Source organism: Peromyscus eremicus, chromosome 2 (genome assembly GCF_949786415.1).
Source record: "Peromyscus eremicus chromosome 2, PerEre_H2_v1, whole genome shotgun sequence".
Lineage (NCBI taxonomy): Eukaryota > Metazoa > Chordata > Mammalia > Rodentia > Cricetidae > Peromyscus > Peromyscus eremicus.
Window position 1 is genome coordinate 147,166,781 of NC_081417.1, and position 23,349 is coordinate 147,190,129.

The 23,349-nt window shown below is 52.2% G+C and overlaps 1 protein-coding gene across 1 annotated transcript; it reads left to right on the plus strand.

Annotated features, from left to right (window-relative positions):
• The first annotated feature begins 1,557 nt into the window (after nt 1-1,557).
• Nucleotides 1,558-22,574, plus strand: E2f2 (E2F transcription factor 2). The gene is made up of 7 exons (XM_059256199.1): nt 1,558-1,827; nt 7,295-7,400; nt 9,045-9,264; nt 9,991-10,149; nt 11,817-11,931; nt 14,449-14,641; nt 20,964-22,574. Exons 1-7 carry the CDS (start codon nt 1,558-1,560, stop codon nt 21,224-21,226), a joined length of 1,326 nt encoding a protein of 441 aa, XP_059112182.1. The 3' UTR covers nt 21,227-22,574.
• Nucleotides 22,575-23,349: the final 775 nt, after the last annotated feature.

Genomic DNA, 23,349 nt, shown 5'->3' on the forward strand with positions numbered 1-23,349 from the left:
AAACAAAAAAACCAAAACCACCCAGCTGACCTTGAACAGGCCAGCACCTGCTGATGTCCCCGTCACTCGCCATCCAACACTCTTCCAGCCTCTTTAAACTTGAGAGATGTGAACTGTACGTGGATGATCAGCAAGGGAAGTTCATGAATAAGGAAGACTATTGAGGTGAAGTAATTGTTTAGGAGAAACCTGGAGGTGTTTAACTCAGTGAGAGTGCTGGGTCCTGGGAAAAAGACTGTCCCTTCAGACTCTGGACCCCATCCTGCTGTGCCTGCCAAGGGCAGGACAGAGCTTGGGAGAGTCCGGGAGGAGCCTTTACTAGAACAAACAAGGACACCGAGCTGGACTGTCCTAGATTTGACTGCCAACTCTCAGATCAGCAAATCTGTGAATGACCCTGGGCGAATTACCCCACCCCTCCGACTCTCTAGCTTTACCCATCCCGCTTCTCAGGATTGATGGGGTAAACTAAACAACATAACACATGTTATGGTCTGATCTTGGTGTACTGTACTGGGATACAGTAGGCTCTCAATAGATGTTAATTAGTTCTTCCTGAAGAAGAAATGTAAATGGGAGGCTCCACCCTTTCCTGACCCTCTGCCAATTAAAGGAACAGGTGTCTGGCTTTCATTTGAAGAGAAAGGGGGATATATTGGTTATATTAATTAATATATTAATAAATGAATATAATCTACCTAAGCAACAATGCAAATGAACAAAAGCGCTTGTGGCCTGGGAAATGCACTGAGGGTCAACGCTCAGATCCAGACTCTGATTTTCCTCAAGGGTTTGGCCCCCACCTTCAAAGAACCGGGGCCCATTCCTCAGCGCTATTCGCTGTTCTGTGGGTCGCGATACTGGGAGTCCCAGATGCACCTCCTGCCTCAACTTCGCTGGCTGTTAGAGCCAAGAGGACGCTGAAGTCGGCAGATGTTGCGGCCCCTTTAAGCCACGAAGCTCCTGTTGTAATCGTTGTTTCTTAGACTAAGCTTTTCCGGGGGCGGGTGGGAGGGTGGAGCCTGTATATGTTGTAGAAGCCAATCGAAGCGCGGCATTTTCCGCGGGAGATCCGAATTTGGCGGCACGTAGTTTGGCGCTAAAAAAAAAAGAAAGAAAGAAAAGAAAGGAAAAAAAAAAAGAAAGAAAAGAAAAAGGAGACCGAGCAAGGGCTGGGGACGAGAGGGCAAGCAGAGAGCTCAGCGGGGCGTGCAAGACACCCCTCGCGGGTCAGAGCACACGCGTGTCCGCGGGGTCCGTGGGCATCCGGGGACGCTCTCCCGCGCCGGCGCGATCCCGGGCGCCCAGACATTCGGGGCGCAGGCCCGGCCGGGCCAGCCCCTGCCTGGCAGTGGCACCCGCGCCTCGCGATCTCCGAGCGGTGATCTCCGAGCTCGGCAGCTCTGGGCGGCGGGCCAGGAGGGGAGGGTCCGGCCTTGCCCCGCGGGCGTCCATTGGCGGCTGCTCCCGGCGTCCGCGGCGCAGCCGGCTGCAAAGCCCGCAGGTGCCCCGCGCGCGCGCGCCAGACCCGGGTGGGTAGGGGGCGCCGCACTCGCCATGCTGCGCGCGCCGCGGACCCTGGCTCCGGCCACAGCGCAGCCCACAAAGAGCTCGCCCGCGCTGAACCCCGCCGAGCCGCTGTGGCCTGCGGGTCTCAGCAGCCCCCAGCTCTGTCCGGCCACCGCCACCACCAGCACCACCACGTACTACACTTCGCTTTACACGCAGACGGTGCCTTCCGCTGCGGCGCTGGGCACCTGCCTCGACGCCACTCCCCACGGACCCGAGGGCCAGATTGTGCGATGTGTGCCCGCAGGCCGGCTGCCGGTAATGCTGGGGACCCCCGGTACTTCCCATATGCGTGTCTGGGTGGGGGAAAAGGAAGGCGGCCACCTGGGGTTCAGTTTGAGTGCAGCTGGTTGAGGTGGGCGAGTGGGGAGAACCCCTTCGTTTTCCTACTGCATGAAATAATCATCTCACCTGCTGTTGGGGAGTGTGATGAGCACTGGACTGGGAGCCTGGAGACCCAGACCAATGCTCAGAGAGCCAGTGTGACCTTGACAGAGTCCACAAGGCGTAGACATTGCTACAGTTCATTCATTCCTTCATTGTTTACACCAGAAACCAACACCTGCCATTTCAGGCCAGGGGCTTGGCCTGTGGGATTTCCTGGTGACAGAAGGATAGGTCTCTGGTCCAGCCTGGTATGGACAAAGTGGTCTAGCCAGCTCCTTCTCCCCAGGCCCTCCCCACAGCCTGGTCAACCTCCGAAATAGCCAACAGCAGATGCAAATGTAGTTAGTCTCTTGGAGTTCCTGTTCAGTTGGACTGTGTCCTCCTGGGTCCTGCAGATCTGTTGTGAAGGAAGACCTGGTGTGGGGGCTTTGGGCCGTAGCAGAGGGTGTGTGCTGCGGGAGTAGCCGCAACCTGAGAGTGGAAGTGAACCGGGAAGAGGCCTGGGGAGAAGGAGTGAGGGTCGGGGAGCTTCATTTCAGCTCCTGATCATCCCTGTGTATTAGGATAAGTCAGGGCCTCTGTTTCCTCTTTTAAAAAGTTTTAAAATTACATTTATGTGGGGGAGGGGACTGTTTGTGCCACATTGTGTGGAGGTCAGAGACGACTTTCAGAGCCAGTTATTTTCTTCCGAGGGGGTCCTGGGTCCAAGGTGTCCAGCTTGGTGGCTCCTTACCCACTGAGCCATCTGATGTCCTAGTTCCTCTTCTAGAAAACGCACCTTTCTTGGCTTATCTCCTCTGTCACTTCCAGCTCAGGTTTTGGAAGTGGGTGCCTGGGAGGGGAGAGGGTATTTGTAGTGTATGGTAAGTCTAGGGACAGGGATAGGAGCATCCCATTTCCCCTGGGTATTCTGGATGGCCTGTGCATCTGCCTGTTCTACCCTCCCAGGGTGAGCTCGGGGCTCAGTGATCTTGGGGGCTACATGGATCAACTCTCTGGCTACAGCAGAGGCTCACTTTCTGCCTTTGGAGTCCAGCTGTGTTTTTACCTTCCCAGACCCCTTTCCTGGAAGGGCAGGAAGTGTCTCTCGGCTGTATGTCATCCCTATTTTACAGGTCAAGATGACGAGGATAACTGTCTCTTGCCTTGTCTGGTGTGGAGCATTTTCCAGCCTATTGCATTCGTGTAGCTTGTGAAGTAGATAGAACAGAAGTTTCGTGTCATAGAGGTGGGAAAACTGAGCGTCACAGGTCATACAGGGAGATGGGTCCAGTGACCTGACCTACAAGTCAGCTCTCTCCATGCAGCCTTGGAGCTAGGTGGCCCCAAGAAAGGGGACTCTGTGGCAGGCCACCTGCTTTTGGATGTAGAGTGTCAGTAACAGCTGGGGTTTTGACCTGCTTTGGACCTTCCCCACCAACCCTGCATCTGTCTGTTCTGCCCTCCCAGGGCGGGCTCAGGGACCTTAGCCAGGGCAGCTCTTGCATGCCAGGCACTGCTTGGCACTCTTCTCCAGTTATCTCAGTTAAGATGCTCAGGATGGGGCGCTCTGCAGGTGAGGAAACTGAGCAGAGGTGAGGTCACTTGCCCAAGTCACAAGCCAAGAAGTGGGGGTGTCCTTGCGTCAGACTCCCTAAAGGCCTGCCAGGCCCAGAGCCCATCTCTGGTCCATCTCCAGATGCTGGGGCCCCAGTACCCCATGGGCAGGCCTAACCCCCTGCTTACTCATTTTACAAGGGTGTGACCTGGAGCTGCTCCAACCCAACCTTGGGTGTGGCTTTCTGCTTTGTGGCTGCAAAGTGTGGGGTGAGCAAGATTTGTTGGGGAGCTGGCCTTTAAAGGGATGGTAACCAAGTTGAGTTGCAGAAGTAAGGCCAGGACTCGGGTCTCCTTGCTTCCTGCCCATCATTCTTGCTATCCTCTTAGAAAAGACCGAGGACCACTGGAATCTCACCTCTGGCCAGGTTCATAGCATTTTTCTATCAGCCCCACAAGCTGGTTTCTGGGAGGACAATGGGGCTCTTTGGTGTTTTTCTTTGCCTCTTCATTTGTCTATACTGCTGACATTGCTGTCCTGGAACTCACTCTGCAGACCAGGCTGGCCTCAGAGATCTGTCTGCTTCTGCCTCCTGGATGCTGGGATTAAAGGCATTCGTCACCATGCCTGGCTTTTGTTGTTGTTGTTGAGATAGGGTCTCACTGTTGCCAGGCTGGTCCTGAATGCCTAGGCTCAAATGATCCAGCTAAGCTGAGCACACATACACTCCTGTAGTCCTAGCACTGGAGAAACTGAGGCAGGAAGATTGTTGAAAGTTACAGATCCAGCAGGTCGTTGTGGCTTGGGTCTTTAATTCCAGTACTCCGGAGGCAGAGTGGATCTCTGTGAGTTTGAGGTCAGCCTGGTCTACACAGAGTTCTAGGACAGCCAGGGCTGCATAATGAGACCGTGTCTCAAGATAAACAAAAAAGATCCTGCCGCAGCCTTTCCAATGGCTTAGACTGTAAGCTGAACACACACACACACACACACACACACACACACACACACACACACACTCATTTTTAACTCTGCTGACACCAGGCTAGACGATGACGAATAGGCTCAGGGGTAGGGTGACCAGCCCCCAGGCTGTCCTGCTGTCATGGAACTTTGGAGCCGACAGCAAAGTGATCCTTAAATTTGCCCCCACCCAAGTGCCTGACTAGGCTGGAAAGGAGACCCAGGTCCCCCCTGTGTGACCTTGGGCAAGTCCCTTCCCTCTCTGACCCGATTGCTCACTTGCTTGGCCTTGCCAGTTCCTCTGGGGCTGCCTGAGCAAGGGGTGTGTTCTACCCTCGAGGGCTTGGCGAGTGGAGTTAAATCCTAACCAGGACAAAGGGGCTGTTTCAGAGGGTCCAGGTTAGAGCCACGCTCGCCTCTGGGTGTGGTCACAGATCTTTAGCCCCTGCTGCCTCGGCTTTGGTCACCCTTGAACTTCACCCATGGTGATACCCCTGCCTGAGTGGGGGGAGGCCCTGCACTGGTCGGGGCAGAGTACACTTACTGACTCTCAGCAGGAGCCGACTATAGGTGGGTCAAGGTCACCTGACCTCCCAGCTCACCGAGCTAAGGAGGGAGAAGACTAGCTTTGACCCCATCTGACCCCAAGGCCTGCCATCTCAGCCTCTCCTGGAGCTTGTCTTCTGCCAACAGGCCTCTGCAGGCTCAACCCAGCCACACGGTGACTTTTCTTTGGGTAGTACCCAACGGTGTTGGGCTGGTGTCCTTAGGTGGGGACACTTTGCTACTTAGGGACCCTGGGAGTGCAGTGACGTAGGACATAGTGAGGGAGAGAGACAGAAGGGGAAACAGTCTGAAGTGATGGGAGCAGATGACACAGACAGGCAGACCTTGGCCCACATTCTAGCAATTCCTGAGGGAATGGATACGGATGGCCCTGGGAGCCTGGCACAGGGCGTTGGAGTTGGACAGACCTGGGTTCAAACCCCGGCTCCGCTTTTGTCTGTGTGACTTTAGGCCTGCCTCGTAACTTAACCTGTATCCACTTGTCTGCCAAGACAGATTGCCAGTGCAGATCCACCTCGGGACTGAGAGGTGTGCCAGGCTGGCTGCTCAGGGTTCTCTCCTGCCGCCTGCCTTGCAGGAGGCCGGTGACCTTCTGATGGGGGCTCGGGAGTATGGGATGAGCTGGGACTTGGCTTGACCAGTGCCCTTGTCTCCCTGTCCTTGTATGGTGGGGGGGGGTTGGAGTGAACCGTTTTGATCAAGACCAAGTCTGTGGAGCCCACCTGGCCTTGATAACAACAGCTGTGCAGTGGGTACTGGAGGTGCTGGAGGCTCAGTTAGAGCCAAGTGCTGGGACTTAGCTTAGACTGTAGCAGGTCTCAGCGGGTGACTGACAGGGCCCTTCTCCGATGACAAGATGGGGCTAGCCTCCCTGGAGTCTCGGATCGCTGGTCAGCTGACAGGTAGGGTGACACTTGCAGAGAGTCAAGCAGGGATTTGGATTCTGTCTGTCTGAGCCTTGGTATGGGGCGGAGGAGAGAGGCACTCAGGCTCCTGGGGGCGGGGAACGGGACTCTTGCACCAGTCCAGGGAGACTTCCTGGAGGGGGCAGGAGTCGGGGAGGGGAGCTGACACCTGTCAAGCCAGCTGTGCCCAGCAGCAGTTAGAGGGCTCAGCCCTGCGGAGCGTGACCTCACCACCAAGTGTTAAAACAGACCTCTCAAGTGGGTGGGGGTGTCTGGGGGACAGGGAAGGAAGGAAGCAGACTCAGTGGCCCCGGAGGGTGTGTCCAGGAAGATGTTGAGATCGTGTTTGGGGAATAGACTGTGCATTTCCTGAGCCCCTACTGTATCTAATCCTAAGAGCTCCACAGAAGTTACTCCCGAGTCCTTGCCATAGCCTTCCAGGTCAGGATGTTCTGCCCATTTCACGGAGCAGGAAACTGAGGCTCTTAGCTATGGTGGGACATGCCCCTAGGTCATACAGTGAGCCTTCAAAGGTGCTGGAGAGTCCAGCTGGCTCTTTGCCCAGTGCCCCAGTGCCCCAGTGCCTCTGCCCCACCCCTGCCCAGCCCTAACCATCAGGGAGGCCCTTTCCGGGCAATGCAGCTAGAAGCCTCATTGTGGCCCGGTGGTGGTGGTAGTGGGTGGTGTCTGGGTAGAAAGGAGCAGATGGGCTGTGGTTTGGTTTCCCCAGCAGGTGTTTCCCAAGCTTGGCGGGAATGGGGAGGGGCAGCAGGGCCTCAGCTGCTTGTCCTTAAGACGCGGGTGGGGGGAGGACTCATTGTGTCTCAGCAAAGAGAATGACAAGCTGCCCATTCAGGAGGCCCTGGACCCTCAAGCTGGAGCCCAAATGGGGAAGGGGGAGTGTTTGCACTGTTTCTCAATGTGGGCACCTCCCTGGGGTGTGGCACTGAGCCAGGAAGTCCCCTGGGCCTGGGCGGATGCTGGTCCCACCCTGATAAGGGCCAGCTGTGGGGCTGTGATGGGCACCGGGTCTGTCTGAGGCAGCTGCTTCTGAAAGCCAGCCTGATGTGGTTTAGGTCCCGCCCACTTCCCCCTCCAAGTGTGTGTTTCATTGGTAGATGCCTCCGGGGCGGGGACACAAGAGATGGGGATTTTATTTGCCACTCAGAAAATATGGCACTCACTTTGCTGGGCATTGACATTTCCTCACCAAGTTCAGCCAGCCACGCTGTACCGAGGGCTGAGGGCAAACGCACAGGAGGTGGCCTGCTGGTGGGCTCCGTGCCCTGGCTGCAGTTCAGGGAAGAGGCTAAGGAAGACCCAGTTCTCTAATTCTCCCTCTTCCCCTCTTTCCTGTCTGTCAAAGGCCAAGAGGAAGCTGGACCTGGAGGGCATTGGGAGGCCTGCGATCCCTGAATTCCGGACTCCCAAGGGGAAGTGCATCCGAGTGGATGGTTTGTCAAGCCCCAAAAGTAAGAGTTTCTGAAGGGCACCTACAGCAGGGTGGCATGGGGCAGGAGGCAACAGCTGTACCCAAGTCACCGGCACAGAAGTCCGTTTCAGACTGTTTCCTTTCCCAAGGTTTCTGGTGTGTTCTCACACTTGATTCTGTCCAGCAGGTAGGACTGTGTCCCATTTACTGATGAGGCAACTTGGAAGAACTCAGGACTAACGTCCCAAACTACTTGTACACTAGGTACCTGCTCCCCAGAGCTAACCACAATCACCAGTGTTGATCTGAGAACTTAATTTTTTTTTAAGTTTTCATAGTTGGGTTAATCTGACCTTTTCTTCAAGAGAGCTCTGGGAGGATTAGCAGCTCAGTTAGCTTACTTGCAGACAGTGCTAACTGATTCAAAGGGAACTGAAGCTTGGACTAATCCAGCCTGTGCCACCTGAAGGTCTCGGGGCTGTCTGGCTAGTACCTTCCTAAAGCTGAGTCAAAAGGAATTCCTACTGTTGAGATTTTCAGTCAATATTCTGGTTAAACTGGGAATTAAAGCCAGTGTGTCCAGGAGCTATATGAATTTCCCCAGAGGTCTAATGAGCGCATACAACTAGGTAGAATGCATGAAGGTCAGGAATTGGGGATCCAGGTAAGGGATCCCACGTGACTTGACTGGTTCACCCTTTTCTGTGAACCCTCGTTATCTCATGTAGATGAGGCACAGGATTCCAAAGCTCGGTAGGACTACAGAGCATAATACTCTGATCAACTATTAATGTCTGCCATGGACACAAAACCGCACTAAGCAGCCTGTGTGCCAAATGCTTGGCCTCTGTGTGTTCAGAGATTCTCAAGTCCCCCTCTTGAGGGATCTGAGACTAAAACTTAGTTCCCATGATTAGTTTGGCCACCGACTTCTATGTGACTTAAAGTCATTTGATTGCAAAAGTTCCCTTGTGGTTTAATTCGCCGCAGCTGAGATGTGGTGTTGCAACCTCAGCCTTATTGAGAAAGGGACCTTTTCCATGAACCTGGTCCATTTGATGTTTGATGTTAGATGATTCCCCTCAGATAATTATTGGGCTACACCTGGAAAGAAAAGGCAAGTGTGGATCTATAAAAATGTTCTCACATCCAGGCTTGTCCTTCCCTCCCAACCACAATTCCTAATTCCTGGTATAATTGGTAGGAGAGGGTAATGGTGTAGGGGAAAGGCTGGAGGCAAACTGCTTGCATTTTGAATCCTGGTTTGCCACTTGCTGGGTAAAACGAACCAATTACTTAGCCAGTATGTGCTTCTGTACAACCCTGTAGGGTATTCGCTTAAGGAATATGCCCAGAACAGTGACCTTCCCAACAGTTGTTGGAGTTGTGGCTACGTCTCCTCTGAGCTAGGGTGGAAAGGTACTCTGTACCCGGAGTAGCGACCCTTCGCTTCCGGTCTCTGCAGCGCCCCCTGGCGGTGAGACCTGGAGCAAGTCTCTTTCCTCCGAGGTTACAGGTTCCGGGTCTGGGCGGCAGTGGAGAACCCCCTGCCTGGGTGCTCCGCACGCTGGACAGTTCTCGGTGAAGGGTGGTAGAAGGTGTTGCTTAATGGAGCTGAACTCCTGCAGAGAACCCACGCTGGCTCCCCCAGAGCGGTGTGTGAGTGAGACCTTTGCTTCCTCAGCCCCCAAGTCTCCTGGGGAGAAGACACGCTATGACACGTCGCTGGGGCTGCTCACCAAGAAATTCATTTACCTCCTGAGCGAGTCGGAGGATGGGGTCCTGGACCTGAACTGGGCAGCCGAAGTGCTGGATGTGCAGAAGCGACGCATCTATGACATCACCAACGTGCTGGAGGGCATCCAGCTCATCCGCAAGAAGTCCAAAAACAACATCCAGTGGGTGTGAGTGCCTGGGCCAGGCCATGGCACCATCCAATGGGTGCATGTGTCGGGGGCGGGGCCGGGAACAGTAGCCAATGGATGTGGGTTTTGGAGTGCCCTCCCCAGCAACAAGCAATGTACAAGTACAGGGTGGTGGTGGTAGGGTGGCCAAAGCCAACCAATAGGTCTGTGAGGAGGGGCATAAGCCAGTGTGTTGGAGTGGGATGGGACAGGAATTAAATGCTGGAGTAACAGCAGCCAGAGCAGAGGGACCTCGTGAAGGAGTTGTAGGGTTTGTAAAGGCCTGAGAGGACCCCGACTCCGTGTGTCCGGTTCCCTAGGATCCCCCCTCTTAGGAAAGCCTCTTGGGAGCTGCACAGGTGTGGGTCAGACTCCTCCCTACAGCTACAAGGCCTGAAAGAACCCTGGCATGAACCTTAAAGGAAACTCAGAAGCGGGGCCAGGGCTAAAGTCAACAGTTCCTTTCCATCTGGTGGAGGCTGGGGCATAAGGCTAGACCCTGGGGCTCAGGCTTCTTATCTCTAACCAAACTTCAAGTGCTAATCCATGACAGTTCCCAGGGAGCTAGGCACCACCACTGACATGCACGACGTGGCATGGGCACCACTGGAGACTCACCCTGGCTTGGAGTTTCCCGAGCTCCCTCATGCAGTTGTGCCGGGCAACCCTGAGGGTAGGGACGGTGAATATGGACGGGCACTGACATTGGGGCTGCTCTGTTCCCAGAGGCAGGGGAATATTTGAAGACCCCACCCGACCTGCGAAGCAGCAGCAGCTGGGCCAGGAGCTGAAGGAACTGATGAATGCGGAGCAGGCCTTGGACCAGCTCATCCAGGGCTGCTCGCAGACCTTCAAGCACCTGACGGAAGATAACGCCAACAAGAAATATCCTTTCTGCGGGGAGCTGGGAAACGGGGCGGGGGCGGGGCTGCTGGCTCTTGAAATCTACACTCAGTTGATTTCTTACCTCTTTTCTTACCCCTCCTCTAGGGGACTGTCGTATCTGTATCTCCCTCTCAAACTTAGGGAAATTTGGGTGCTTTCTTTCTTTCTTCCTTCTTTTCTTCCTTCCTTCCTTCCTTCCTTCCTTCCTTCCTTCGTTTCTTGCTTTTTAAAGATTTATTTGTTTGTTTTATATATATGAGTGCTCTATCTGCATGTGCAACTTTATGCCGGAAGCAGGCATCAGATCTCATTACAGATGGTCGTGAGCCACCATGTGGTTGCTGGGAATTGAACTCAGGTCCTCTGGAAGAGCAGCCAGTGCTCTTAACCATCTCTCCAGCCCCTGTTTTGTTTTTTTCTTTTGTGAGATCCTGCCCAAAGATTTAGGTGCCATGCCTGGTACCCACTCTGTTGTGTTGATAAGGGCTAGAATGGCTCTTGGAGCCAGTTGAGATTTCCAGTCTTAATTTATTGTTTAGTTTTAACGTCTTTTCTTTTTTTAATTACATGTATTTATTGGGGGGGGGGGAGCACATTGTGCTGTGGCACATGTGTGGAGGTCAGGACAAGTGGAAGTCGGTTCTTTCTTTCTTCCATGGAGGTCCCAAAGATCAAATTGTCATGCTTGAGGGCAAGTGTCTTTACTCTGAGGCATCTCACCAACCCATAGCTATTGTTTTGTATTTCTTCTTTTCTTCTCCTTTTATTTAGTCTTTGACAATTTCATGCATGTATACATTGATCATATCACTCCCAATTTCCCTCTCTGACCCCACTCCCCCGCCAGCACAGTTGCTGCTTCTACTTCCTGGGTGCTGGAGTTATAGGTGTACACTACCATGCTCAGTTTATGTGGTCCTGGGGTTCGAACCCATGGCTTCATGCATGCTAAGCAAGCGGTCTACAAACTGAGCTGCATCCCCAGCCCTAGAGTTCCATTTTTTGTCTTATACTGTAGCCTAGACTGGCCTTGAACTCATGGCAATCCTCTTGACTCAGCCTCTTTAGGAAAGTGTTGGGATTCCAGCTATGAACTGCAATGCATGGCCTCAGTATGTGTATAAATATATATGTGTGTGTGTGTGTGTGTGTGTGTGTGTGTGTGTGTATAGTTGCTCTGTAGACTGTGCTGGCCTTGAACTCAGAGATTTGCCTGCCTCTGCCTTACAAATGCCTGGGATTAAAGGCATACATCACCACTGTCTGGCCAGTGTTTGTCTTTCCAAGCCTGGGTTACCTGGCTTCATGTAATATTTTTCTGCATGTTTCCTATTTTCCTGTTCCTTTATGCTGAATCATTTTTGTTGAGTCTGTACCATATTTTCAGCATCCATTCTCTTGATGGGCACCTAGGCCGATCCGATTTCCTGGTGGTTGCAAACAGCCACAGTAGACATGGGTATGCAATCTGTTGGTTTTCCATCGGGATGGAAGATGGCTTGTGCTATTCAAAGAACAGGTTATGGCTATTGGCAGTTTTTTCTGAACTGTATCACGTGTGAGGATGTGATATTCGGAGGCTTAGGAGAGGAGATAAAAGCCCCTTGGCAGGCCGGGGGTGTGCATTTTGACAAGATAGTTACTCTTCTTAACTTTCCTGCCCCTACACTGGCCTATGTGACTTACCAGGACATCCGTGCTGTGGGCAACTTCAAGGAGCAGACAGTGATCGCTGTCAAGGCCCCTCCACAGACAAGACTGGAAGTGCCGGACAGGGCGGAGGTGAGTTGGGAGACGTTAGATGGAGAAGAGCGTGGGGAGGCCCTGGGTAACTCTGCAGCGTCTGCTTGGCACTGCCAGCCCCAGCTCCGCTAGTCCATCCTGGGGTCTAGGGCACAAGTGGCAGAAACTGAGAAGAAAAATGGAGACTAAACACTGGCCAGAGGAAGGCTCTGGTTTTGCCAAGATTTTCTTCTCGTTCCCTCTTCGTGGGTTCCTGTGCTCATGCACCTGTGTCCCCACAGAAGCAGATCGGGACTCACAAGAACCCTCACCTGCTGACCGTGCTCTCACAGGCTCAAGATGGAAACAGTTTTTCTTCAGCGCTGAGGGTGGAACCCGGGGCCTTGCATGTGCTAACATTCTCCATGACCGAGCTGTACCTGTACCCTCGGCTTTTTGAGACAGGGCTTCTCTGTGTGGATCGGGTTGGTGTTAAACTCACTGTGTAGCCCAGCCTAGTCCCAAATTCGTGATCTTCTTGCCTCTGCCTCCTAAATGCTGGCGTTAGAGACAGGCTTCGCCATTTCTGGTACAAGAGCAAGTTTTTTGTTGTTGTTGTTTTAATATTTTATTTGTCTAGTTAGTCGTCCCCTATCCCCTCCCCACCCCCACTGTGTGTGTGTGTGTGTGTGTGTGTGCATGCATGCATGCATGCATGCATGCATGCATGCGCGCACGCCACAGCACGTGTGTGGAGATCAGGGACAGGCAGTGGGAATCAGTTTTCTCCTGTGTACCATCAGGCTTGGCAGCAGGGGCTTTTCCTGCTGATCGACCTCCCTGTTCCGAGATCAAAATTAATTGTTTTTATTTATATGTTTGGGTGTTTCGCTGCGTATGTTGTCTGTATACTAGGCATGCAGTGCCTGTAGAGGCCGGAAGAGGGTGTTGGATCTCCTTGGAACTAGAGTTACAGGCTGTTGTGAGCTGCCCCGTGGGTGCTGGGGGTCAAATCTGGGTCCTCCGGAGGAGCAGCCAGTGTTCTTAACCACTGAGCCATGTTTCCAACGCCAAACCAAAATCCTTCATACTCCTTAAGAAGCCTTTGGTGCTCTGAGCCCAAAGGGCTCCACCCAATTCCTCTCCTAAGCCGGTCCCGGCTGCACTGAGTCCTTCCTTAGTACAGGACCTTTGCACATGCTGGCCCCTCTGAAGGTACTTCCTTCTCCCTGCCTGGTGGACTGCTAGCCGTCCTCAGGTTTCAGCTTGAGACTGAGTCATTTCCTTCCTCGTCAACCCCAGACTGGATCTTCCCTTTTTTTTTTTTTTTTTTTTTTTTTTCTTTTTAAGCATACCAAATCTCAGCTCTCTGGCCCATCTTTGACACAATTCCTTGCAAACTTACTATGTAACCAGAGAATGAAACTCTTACCCTCTTGACTCTGCCTCCAGAATACTGGGGTTATAGGCATGCATGACATCACGAGTTTAGGCGAAGCTGGGGTGGAACCCGGGGCCTCATACCTGCTAGCGAGCATTCCACCCGCTGGGCTAGATGCCAGCCCCTGTGAGAGTTTTAAGCTTTACAGAAGAATGGGCTGCTCAGCTTCTGTCAGGGTGTGGCACATAGTGAATCCAGAGATGATGTGTTTGAAGGAACCCATACTACAGAGGTAATGAAAGCCCCGCCCCTCGGCTCAGGACCCAGGCAATAGGTCTGTTACTTGGCTGAAAATGTGCTTAAAGGACAGAGGAAGCATCCTTGGGGTGACGGGTAAACTGAGTCTCAGAGACTACAAGAGTTCCTGCCAGGTGAAGTGATCCATGGAGACCTGAACTTGTGCGTGCGTGTGTGTGTGTGTGTGTGTGTGTGTGTGTGTGTGTGTGTGTGTGTGTGTTGTAGTATATGTGGTGTGTCTGTGTGTGGTATGTCTGTGTGTGTGTGGTATGTGTGTATGCGGTGTGTGTGTGTGTGTGTGTGTGGTCACTGTGGCCTATGTAGGGATACGGTGAGAAGGGACGGGGTGGAGAAGCCAAGTACAACTTGTTTAAGCCTGTGGTGAGGAGGCCGAGTGATAAGCCCAGGATTTTGGAGATTGGAGACCAAGTTTAATTCAGGGGCTCAAATCACGGTTCCGGTCTGTCCAGTGCTCTCTATCCCTGCCCACCTCTCTCTGTGCTGTTCTCAAGTGGCTCCCCACATGGAGCGCATGTGTCAACAGCTTCCCCGCCGCACATGAGCAGTTGGAAGGGGCCGAATGCTGGTTGGGTTGACCTCAGCCATGTGACACCCTGAGGGAGCCACATGGCCCTGGACTCTCAAGTGGGGCCCCAGGAGTTGGAAGGCCGCTTCCACAAACTTCATGGCAGGGCCCAGCGGAGGCTTATTCCCCAAGGGAAAGTCAAGGTGTCCTCCCTCCAAGGGGACTTGCAGGTTCTCCCAGCGGGGTAGGGAGGACAGCGTCAGGTTCAGGGGCTGAGCTTGCTCACACGGGTGGCCCTATCTGTGTTCCTTCATACCGGCTGACTTGAGGGTCTGTGTCCAGCATTGTGAGATGGTTTCTCTCCCTCCTACAGGACAACCTGCAGATTTATCTCAAGAGTACCCAGGGGCCCATTGAAGTCTACCTGTGCCCGGAGGAGGTGCAGGAGCCAGACAGTCCTGCCAAGGAGGCCCTCCCCTCCACCTCTACCCTCAGCCCCATCCCTGACTTCGCCGAGCCCAGCTGCGGCCCCGACCCTGGGATCGCAGAGGCCGTAACGTCTTCAGGTAGGCACCGAGCTCCTTGGGAGGGGAGGTGGGCAGAGCAGGGGCTCCGTTCTTCCCTGTCCGCATTTGTGGGATACCCAGCTTACCCAGTGTCCCCACGTGTGATCACCGCACTTCGTGCATCCCCTCAACCGTGTGCCCTTCGATGGCTTCGGCTTCGGCCTCCTCGTCTGTAGGTTGGACGAGAGTCGTTAATATTTAACTCTTAGGTTGTTAAAAGGATTAGGGAACTAATGTGAGCCGAGTGTCTGACCCGGCTGTAACTGTTACTGTCATTTCTGCTACCACAATCACTGCGGGCTCCCAGCCAAGCATGTGGCACTCAGTAAGCCGCAGTGAGTGGGGGCATGTATGTGGTGTGGGAGTTGAACCCAGGACATCATGCTTCCTAGGTAAGTGAGCACTTCACCACCGAGCCACATCCTCAGCCTATTTTTTTTTTTTAACATTTTTAGTTTTTAATTAAAACTTTTATTATAAAGAGTTTGTTAATTAAAAAAAAAATCACACTGAAAGTAACCAGATCCAAAGTCTGTAGTCTCATTATATTTTTATACTGTTAGATTAGCTAAGGCCGCTGGGCGGTGGTGGTTCGATGGCTAAAGGAACAAAGAAAGGGCCCAGGTTCAGTTCCCGGCACCCACGTGGTGGCTCACAACCATCCGTAACTGCAGTTCAGAGGAGCCAAGGCTTTTTTGGGCATCCCCCAAGCACTGTGAGCTCAAGTGCATGTGAACACACTTACCACGCGATGCACGTACATCCATGCAGACAAAATATTCATCTACAGGGCTGGAGAGGCGGCTCAGAGGTTAAGAGCACTGGCTGCTCTTCCAGAGGTCCCGAGTTCAATTCCCGGCAACCACATGGTGGCTCACAACCATCTGTAGTGAGACCTGGTGCCCTCTTCTGGCATGTAGGCATGCCAGAAGATTTTGTGCGCAGTCTGCACGCACACTACCAACTGAACCCCATCCCTAACCTGAGTCTTTGTTGCCGTTTTACAAACCATTTATTTGTATATTTATTTTACGTTTATTTATTGTTATATGTGGATTCGTGGATGTGTATGCACGTGCATGCCGTGACACGGGTGTGGAGGTCAGAAGACAACTTGCAGGAATTGTTTCTCTCCTACCATGTGGGGTCCCAGGGATCGAACTCAGATTGTCAGACTTAGTGGCAAGCGCCTTTACCTGCAAAGCCATATCACTGGCCCCAGGTCTTTTTAATTGTTTGAGACAAGGTCTCTAGCCCAAGCTGACCTGGAAGTTGAGGTTCTCTGTCTTTGCCTCCCTGGTGATGGGATTACTAAGTGTGTGCCACCATACCTGGTTAACTCTGGATTTCCAGAGGAAGGCTGAAAACTTTCTCTGGTGACAGTAGCTAGGTTTATTGTGGTTTTTTGTTTTTTTGGTTTTTTTTTTTTGCACCAGGACTCCATATTGGGCCCTCCCATTCCATAGCACATCTTGGAGGAGATCTCACTACTCCTGGTTTAGTGCTAGAAAACCAAGATGGAGAGATGACGCAGTTTGGCCTAGGACAGACAGCTGGGAGGCAGCACAGTGCTCTGGCGACCCTTGGTCCACAGGGGCCTGGTGCTGTGTCCTCAGGCACAGGATCCAGCAGGAAGGGCTCCTGGCTGGAGGGCCCACACCTGGCCGGGGGTGGGGGAGTGGGTGGTGGGTGCAGCTGATGAGTCCGTGGAGCCAGAAGCCACCTCTGCGGAATGGCCTTGCCTTCTACTGGGATTCTGCCCCAGGTCACATGAACACGTTCTTCAGGGTCATGTAGACCCGCATTCCACCTTTGTTTTTTTGGATCAGGATTTCCTTAAGTAGAACTCTAGTGGGCTTTTGTTTGATTTTTGTTACATTTGTTTGTTGGTGGTGGCCGCGCATGTACCACCCACAGCTTGCCAGGATTGTCTTTCTCCTTCCATTATGTAGGTCCTGGTATTGAACTCAGGTCACTAGGTTCTGCTGTAAGCACCTTGTCTCAGTGAGCCATCTTGGAAACCCTAGTGTCTAAAGAAAGACAGAGCAGGGATTGCCCTGGCGGGAAAGGCCTGGTGTGATGCTCTACAGGACATAGGTTGCTTCTGTTTCTTTAACACAAAGGTTGATGCACTCCAGCCTTGTGGGTCAAAACTGGCTTGTTTTCCTATGGCCAACGAGCTAATGATGGCTTTGAACTTCTGTTTTCCTTTGTCTTTTGTGGTTGCGCTGGGAACTGAGCCCAGGACTTTGCACATGCTGGGCAAACACCCCATCACAAGCTGCACCCCACTGCCTTGGTTTTTACATTTTTCAAGAGTTGGGGAGGGGGCTAGAGAGATGGCTCAGCTGTTAGCAGCATTTGCTGTTCTTGCAGAGCACATGAGTTCCAGTCCCAGCACCCACATGGTGACTCTGTAACTCCAGTTCTAGGTGCTCTGACGCCCTCTTCTGACTGCTGCTGGCTCTGCATGCACATGATGCCATACATGCATGCAGGAAAGATGCTCGTATGCATAAAATGAGTAAATCTTAAATAAATAAATAAATAAATAAATAAATAAATAAATAAATAAATAAATAAGTAAAGAGATGGGTAGAGGGCACAAAACCTCTACAGAACCTTTGCAGAAGTTTATTGACTTTGATCTCATTCTACATGATTAAGCTAATGTTCAGAGAGAGCAAGCGGCTTCTTTCGGGTCTCACAGCAAGTTGATGGTAGAGCTGGACAAGAGCCCAGACTCCTGACTCTTCTCTGGGACTCCCTCCTGTATGTGTCGTTCAGGGATCAGGGCTTCTCTGTGTGCCAGCCATCTGTCCCTTTGGGCACCTCCCCAGTCCCTTATCTTTCATGCCAGACCTGTGCCCCACCCTGTCATGCCTCCTGTTACTCTGCTCTCTTTGCTCAGCTGTCCAACATGTACACAGCTCTCCAGAGTTAGAACTACCTGTGCATTAGCCGTCCTCCGAGACCTTTCATGGAGACAGTGGTAAAAGCTTCGCATCAGCTCTCTAGCGTTAGACCTGAAGCCCAGAGGCTGCGGTGGAGGTCAGGGATAGGGTACTGGCCTAGCCACTGAGGCTCTGGGTTCAGTCCCCAATACCCAGGGCAGGCAAGGGTGGAGTCAGTTTGCTTGCTACTTTACGTCGGAGTAAATGGAAGTTGTTCTGAAGGTGTACATTACACACTTACATGCACACTCACTCACAAAGGTGCAAACATGGGCCCCATGTAGCAGCTTGAAGTAGAGGTTTTTGTTTGTGGTTCTTTTTAAAGATTTTTAAATTTTTGTTGTAATTGTGTGTTTACCTCTGTGTATATACATATGCACCACATATATGCAGTGCTCTGCAGAGGCCAGAAGAGGGCACCAGATCCCTGGTACTGGAGTTATAGACCGTGGTGAGCCCCCTTGTGGGTGCTGGGAACCAAACTTGGGTCCTCTTCAAGGGCAGTAAGTGTTCTTAACAGGGGAGCCATCTCTCCAGCCCTAAAGTAGAATCATTTCTGAGGTGTGAGTGCCAGAGGCCAGGCCCAGAGTGGAGAGTGTAACAGTCTTGGGATTTAAGGTTCTGGCATCTCCAGAGGAATTGCTAACCCTTTGTGATCTCATTTTCCTCGTGATAGAAGGAGCTTGAATAAGAGTTGCTTCTCCTAGCTGTCCAGGCTCTGGCATTCTGAGATACAGGATCTGAAACCGTGAGGCTTGGGTTGGGATCTGTAGTCCCAGGTGTGGGAGACTGGGTGAGGCAGGAGGAGTGTTTGAAGCCAGAAATTCAGGGCCAACCTTGGCAACTAGTAAGACCCAGGCTCACGAGATATGTAGATAAACAAATAAATGTTCACCTGGCCTAGTGGCAAAAGCCTGTAATCTCCACTTCTTGGGAGGCTGAGACAGGCGGGTCATGAGTGGGAGGCTGGCTATAGTGAGTTCAAGGATAGCCTAGGCAACTTATTCAGACCCTGTCTCAAAATAACAAGTATAGAGAAGGTTAAGGATGTAGCTCAGTGGTAGAGTGCTTTCCTAGCATGTACAAAGGCTTGACTTCTGTTCCTGGTACTGCTTTTCACGCATACACAAACAAAACAAAACAAAAACCTCTCATGAATGTTGCAGGGCCCATTCCCGGGGGATGACACCACCAGATTGTGGTTTTTATACATGCTAATATGAACAGAGCACCCACCTGTGCAGGGTCAGGTGTAGCTTGGAGCTATTCAGAGTGGACGGAGCAATAGATGTTACCAAGGACGGCTCCAGCCTTGCCATGACTGGCAGCAGGAAGGAGAGCAAGGCTCACCCTACCCCACGGCTTCCACAGCCCCTCCCTCAGTTTCTACTCCCCGAGTAGAGTTTCTACCTTAGCCTTCTGGGAAAGCTAGGGCTCTGAGTCCACAGCCGATAAGAAACAGGGCTGGGGTTTGCCGCCACATTCTTCTTCCCATCGCCAGGCTCCTTACTGTGATCTCAGCAGTGTGTTAAGATTGCCATGTGCTGGGGATGGAAGCTGGGACCTGTGCACTCCAGGCAAATATTTATTGCTGAGTTATGTCTCCAGTCCCAAGCTTTAGTGATGGAATGATGGTGGTAGTTGTAATTGATGTGTTGTTTGTGTGTGTGTGTGTGTGTGTGTGTGTGTGTGTGTTTTCCATGCACATGCATGTGTAACTGTGCATACACACACAGAGGCCAGAGCAGGACATCAAGTCCTGTATTTGAGACCGAGTCGCTGGATCTGAAGCTTGATATTATTTGGCTAGACTGGCTGGCCCGTGAGCTCTCAGGATCCACCTGTCTCTGTCTTCCAGTTCTGGGGTTATGGGCATTCGCAGCCATGCCAGCCTTTACCAGGGTGCTGGGGATTCGAACTCCGATCCTCCTGCTTTCGGTGCAAACTGTCTTAGCCACTAAGCCGTCACCCCAGCCCTTGTTTGTTGTTTTGTTTGAGGATCTCGTTATGTAGACCACACTAGTCTCAAACTTATGATGCCTCTGCCCTTGCCTCTCAAGGGTTAGAATTAGAGGTATAAGCCACCATACTTGGTATGAAACTTTTGTTCTAGGTTTTTCTGTAAGAATTTAATAGATTGATGGGTCTGGAGAGATGGCTCAGTGGTTAAGAGCACTGACTGCTCTTCTGGAGGACCCGGGTTCAATTCCCAGCACCCACATGGCAGCTCACAACTGTCCGTAATTCCAGTTCCAGGGGACCCAACACCCATGGCAAAACACCAATGCATATAAAATAAAAATAAATTTAAAAAAGAATTTAATAGATAGAGATTTTTGCATTTGGTCTTTAGTGCACTTTGAACTAATTTTTGGAAATGATGTAAGGGTCGGTCCAACTTCATTCCTCTGCACATGGACATCCCACTCTCCCAGACCCGTTTGTTCTGTCCCTTGGGGGTGGGAGGGGCAATGCTTAAAAAAAAGATTTATTTTATTTTTTTGTTTATTATGTATACAATGTTCTGCCTGCATATACACCTGCAGGCCAGAAGAGAGCACCAGATCTCATTACAGATGGTTGTGAGCCACCATGTGGTTCCTGGGAATTGAACTCAGGCCCTCTGGAAGAGCAGCCACTGCTCTTAACCGTTGACCCATCTCTCCAGGCCCTATTTTATTTTTCATTACTTGTATGAGGGCATGTGTGTATGAATACAAGTGCCCACAGAGGCCAGAGGAAGGCATCGGATCTCCTGGATCTGGAGCTACCCTTTGCAAGCCGCCAGATGCAGACACTGGGAACCAAACTCAGCTCCTCTGCAAACACAGCACACTGAGCCACCTCTTCAGCCCGGCCCGGGAGGATGCTTTTTTTTTTTCTTCCAAGACAGGGTTTCTCTGTGTAGTTAGTTTTGGTGCCTGTCCAGGATCTCTCGATGTAGACCAGGCTGGCCTTGAACTCACAGAGATCAGCCTGGCTCTGCCTCATGAGTGCTGAGATTAAAGGCGTGCGCCACCACTGCCTGGCTGAGAGGATGCTTTTTAAAGATAGGAGTTCTCGGGGTGTTGTGTACCGTGATGATGTAGGAGGGTCAGGGAAGCTGGAAATGCAGGAAAGAGCAAATGGCTTCAGCAGCAGCCCTTCAATGTAGCAGGATAGGCTGGGTGCAGAAGCCCAGGGTAGGTTTTGGGAGCAGACCTCTGCACCCAGCGGAGGGGAGGAGAGAGTAGAAAATAAGGCTTCAGTAGCATCACCATGCCATTGAGTGGAGAGATGGAGGAGGGGCCAGCCAGCCAGAGAGCTGGAAGACTACCCCGTGTGCTCAGGGCCAGACATGACTCTTGTCTGTTTGTCTCCAAAACCAGTGCTGCTGCCCCAGCCGGTCCCGCCACCACCAGCACCATCCCTTGTCCCCTTGGAAACCACTGACAACATGCTGGAGCTTTCGCACCCACTTCTGCAACAGACTGAGGACCAGTTCCTGTCCCCAATCCTGACCGCCAGCTCCCCTCTGATCAACTTCTCCCCGCCCTTGGACCAGGATGAATACCTGTGGGGCATGGACGAGGGTGAGGGCATCAGCGACCTCTTTGATTCCTATGACCTTGGGGACCTGTTGATTAATTGAAGAGTCCTGCCTCTGTCTCTACCTCCTCACAGACAGATTAACAGGCTCTCTGCCCATATGGGGGACACTGGCCACTAGGTGTCACCCTTGTGTGCAAGTGGCTCCGTTCCAGCCTTCCTTCCGTGGAGGCCAGCTAGGGAGACTCGGAGGACATGAGTGAGGAGTGTGTCAGGGGCTAGGCCCTGGTCCTCCTCTTCTGATCTCTGACCCCTTCATGAAGGACAACAGGGTGCAGGTGACCGTGTTCAGGGAAAGGGTCTGCTGCCTCCTTCTGAGGGGCAGTTGGACCCTGGCTTTTTCAAGAAGCACTTAATGCCTTTGTATTTATTTCAGGTTTGTTTGTTTGTTTGTCCGCCCTGAGTTTTAGCAGGGAGATTTGTTCTAGTTTCTCCTCAGACAGGCCCTCCCATGCCCACTGTCTAAGGGAACACCTGGATTTCCAGGGGCCCAGGGCCAACTCCTTGGCCCTCCTTCCACAGTGGTACCTGGGTCTCGAGGACTATCCAGTTTGCTTGAATGTTAATTGCACTTAGGCCTTGTAATTCTAGTAAAGTGCAGGGCCCAGGCACGGCGTCAGCTTAGGATTCTCCATCTCTTCCATCCCAGAGAAGGTCCCAGTAACTGTGTTGGGGGAGGTAGCGTTGAGGTACAGGAGCAGGTAGCCAAGAAGATTCCCTTCCTGTTGGATCTCTTATCTCTCCTGAGCCTCAAAATGTAAATACAGGCCTTCAGGAATTAGGCCAGAAGAGCCCCTGGGAAAATCAGGAGGCACGTGTCATGCATACTGGAGATTACCCAAATCAGAACGTCTGCCTCGTCCTGGTCAGAGACCTGGGAGGTGGAGACAGAGACAAGTGTGAGGAAGAAGACCAGAAGCACCCCACAGGCTACCTGTGCTTCCCTGGGAGAATTGTTTGGTTTCTTGGTCACAGTTGTTGAAGGGGCAGATTCCTTAAGGACCGGCCTTCCCAAGCCCTCACTCCATCTCCAAGGTCCCAAGTGACAGGAGCTTGGGGGCAGGTTTGCACCTTTTCCCCATTGGAATGCTGAGGGGATGACGGGGCGGAGGGTGGGATGCTCTTCACTGCAGAGTAGGTCTCAGCAGCTCATGAGGAGATGGTGTGGGGATCTGGGAAGAGCCTTGGGCTTATTTCCCCATAGGCTGACCATCCAGGGTCTCTGTAGTCCTGATGGGGACAGGAGTCTGCTAGTCTCCCTTGTCCTTCCTGGGATGAGGATGCTGGGCTGAACCAAGGCCGTGTGTTCTGGACAACACATGGTGGGCCCAGGGGAAAGAGGTCTTCCACCCATCTTCAGGGAGCTCGGGTTTCTCAGGGGCTCAGCAGGACAGCACTTTTTTTTTTTTTTTTTTTTTTTTTTTGTAAGTTTGTAGCATTAAATTGATTTAAAAGATGAAGTTGGCCATGCCAGGTTGCTCCTAGCTGGCTGACTGGCATTTGAAGTTTAGATGTTGGGCTAATATGAATTGATGCCCATTTGGGGATAATTTGTTTTATCCTTAGCTCAACTTTTCGGGCCCCCAAGTTAGTCCCCTCCGAGGAGTGGTCCGTGCCCCACAGCTGCCCCACTTGGAATTTGTTTACTTTGACATCGAGTGTTTAACCTTTTGACAATGCGATGTGAAGTTCACCCTTAAGAACTGCACAGTTAAGCTACCAAAAAACAAACAAACAAAAAAAACAACTCATGTTTTAAGGACGTTTACAGTCTTGTGTTGGGCTGTGTCTGTAGCTCTCTGTGGCCTGTGCTGCAGGTTGGACGCACCTGCATCCAGACACAGGGGCTTATCGGACCACATGGAAGCCCAGCGTGCTCTAGACCCCCAGGTGACCCTTGGGTGATGAGGGTGCTCCCTGGACTCCAGAGGGGTGCTCCCGAGACGGGAGGCAGCATCGCTGTTCCCAGATCTCTGCTGTTTAGCTATGTGCCAACTCCGAGAAAGGAGATGCCGGACCCCCTGTGCCTTGGCCTCTGCATGGAGAGCTAAGGTTTAGGGGAAGAGGGCTGTAGTCCCTGTCTGGAGTGAGGTTAATAATCCAGAATTCAAATTCAGTTGCCAAAGGCCCAGCCCAGGGATGGACGGAGGCCTTCCCAGCGGCTGC

Excerpts from the sequence above, each read along its gene's own strand:
- E2f2 (XM_059256199.1), top strand. The coding sequence starts at position 1,558 with ATGCTGCGCGCGCCGCGGACCCTGGCTCCGGCCACAGCGCAGCCCACA. Across the intron at positions 9,265-9,990 it reads AAAAACAACATCCAGTGGGT|AGGCAGGGGAATATTTGAAG; the intron begins GTGAGTGCCTGG and ends CTCTGTTCCCAG. Across the intron at positions 14,642-20,963 it reads AGAGGCCGTAACGTCTTCAG|TGCTGCTGCCCCAGCCGGTC; the intron begins GTAGGCACCGAG and ends CTCCAAAACCAG.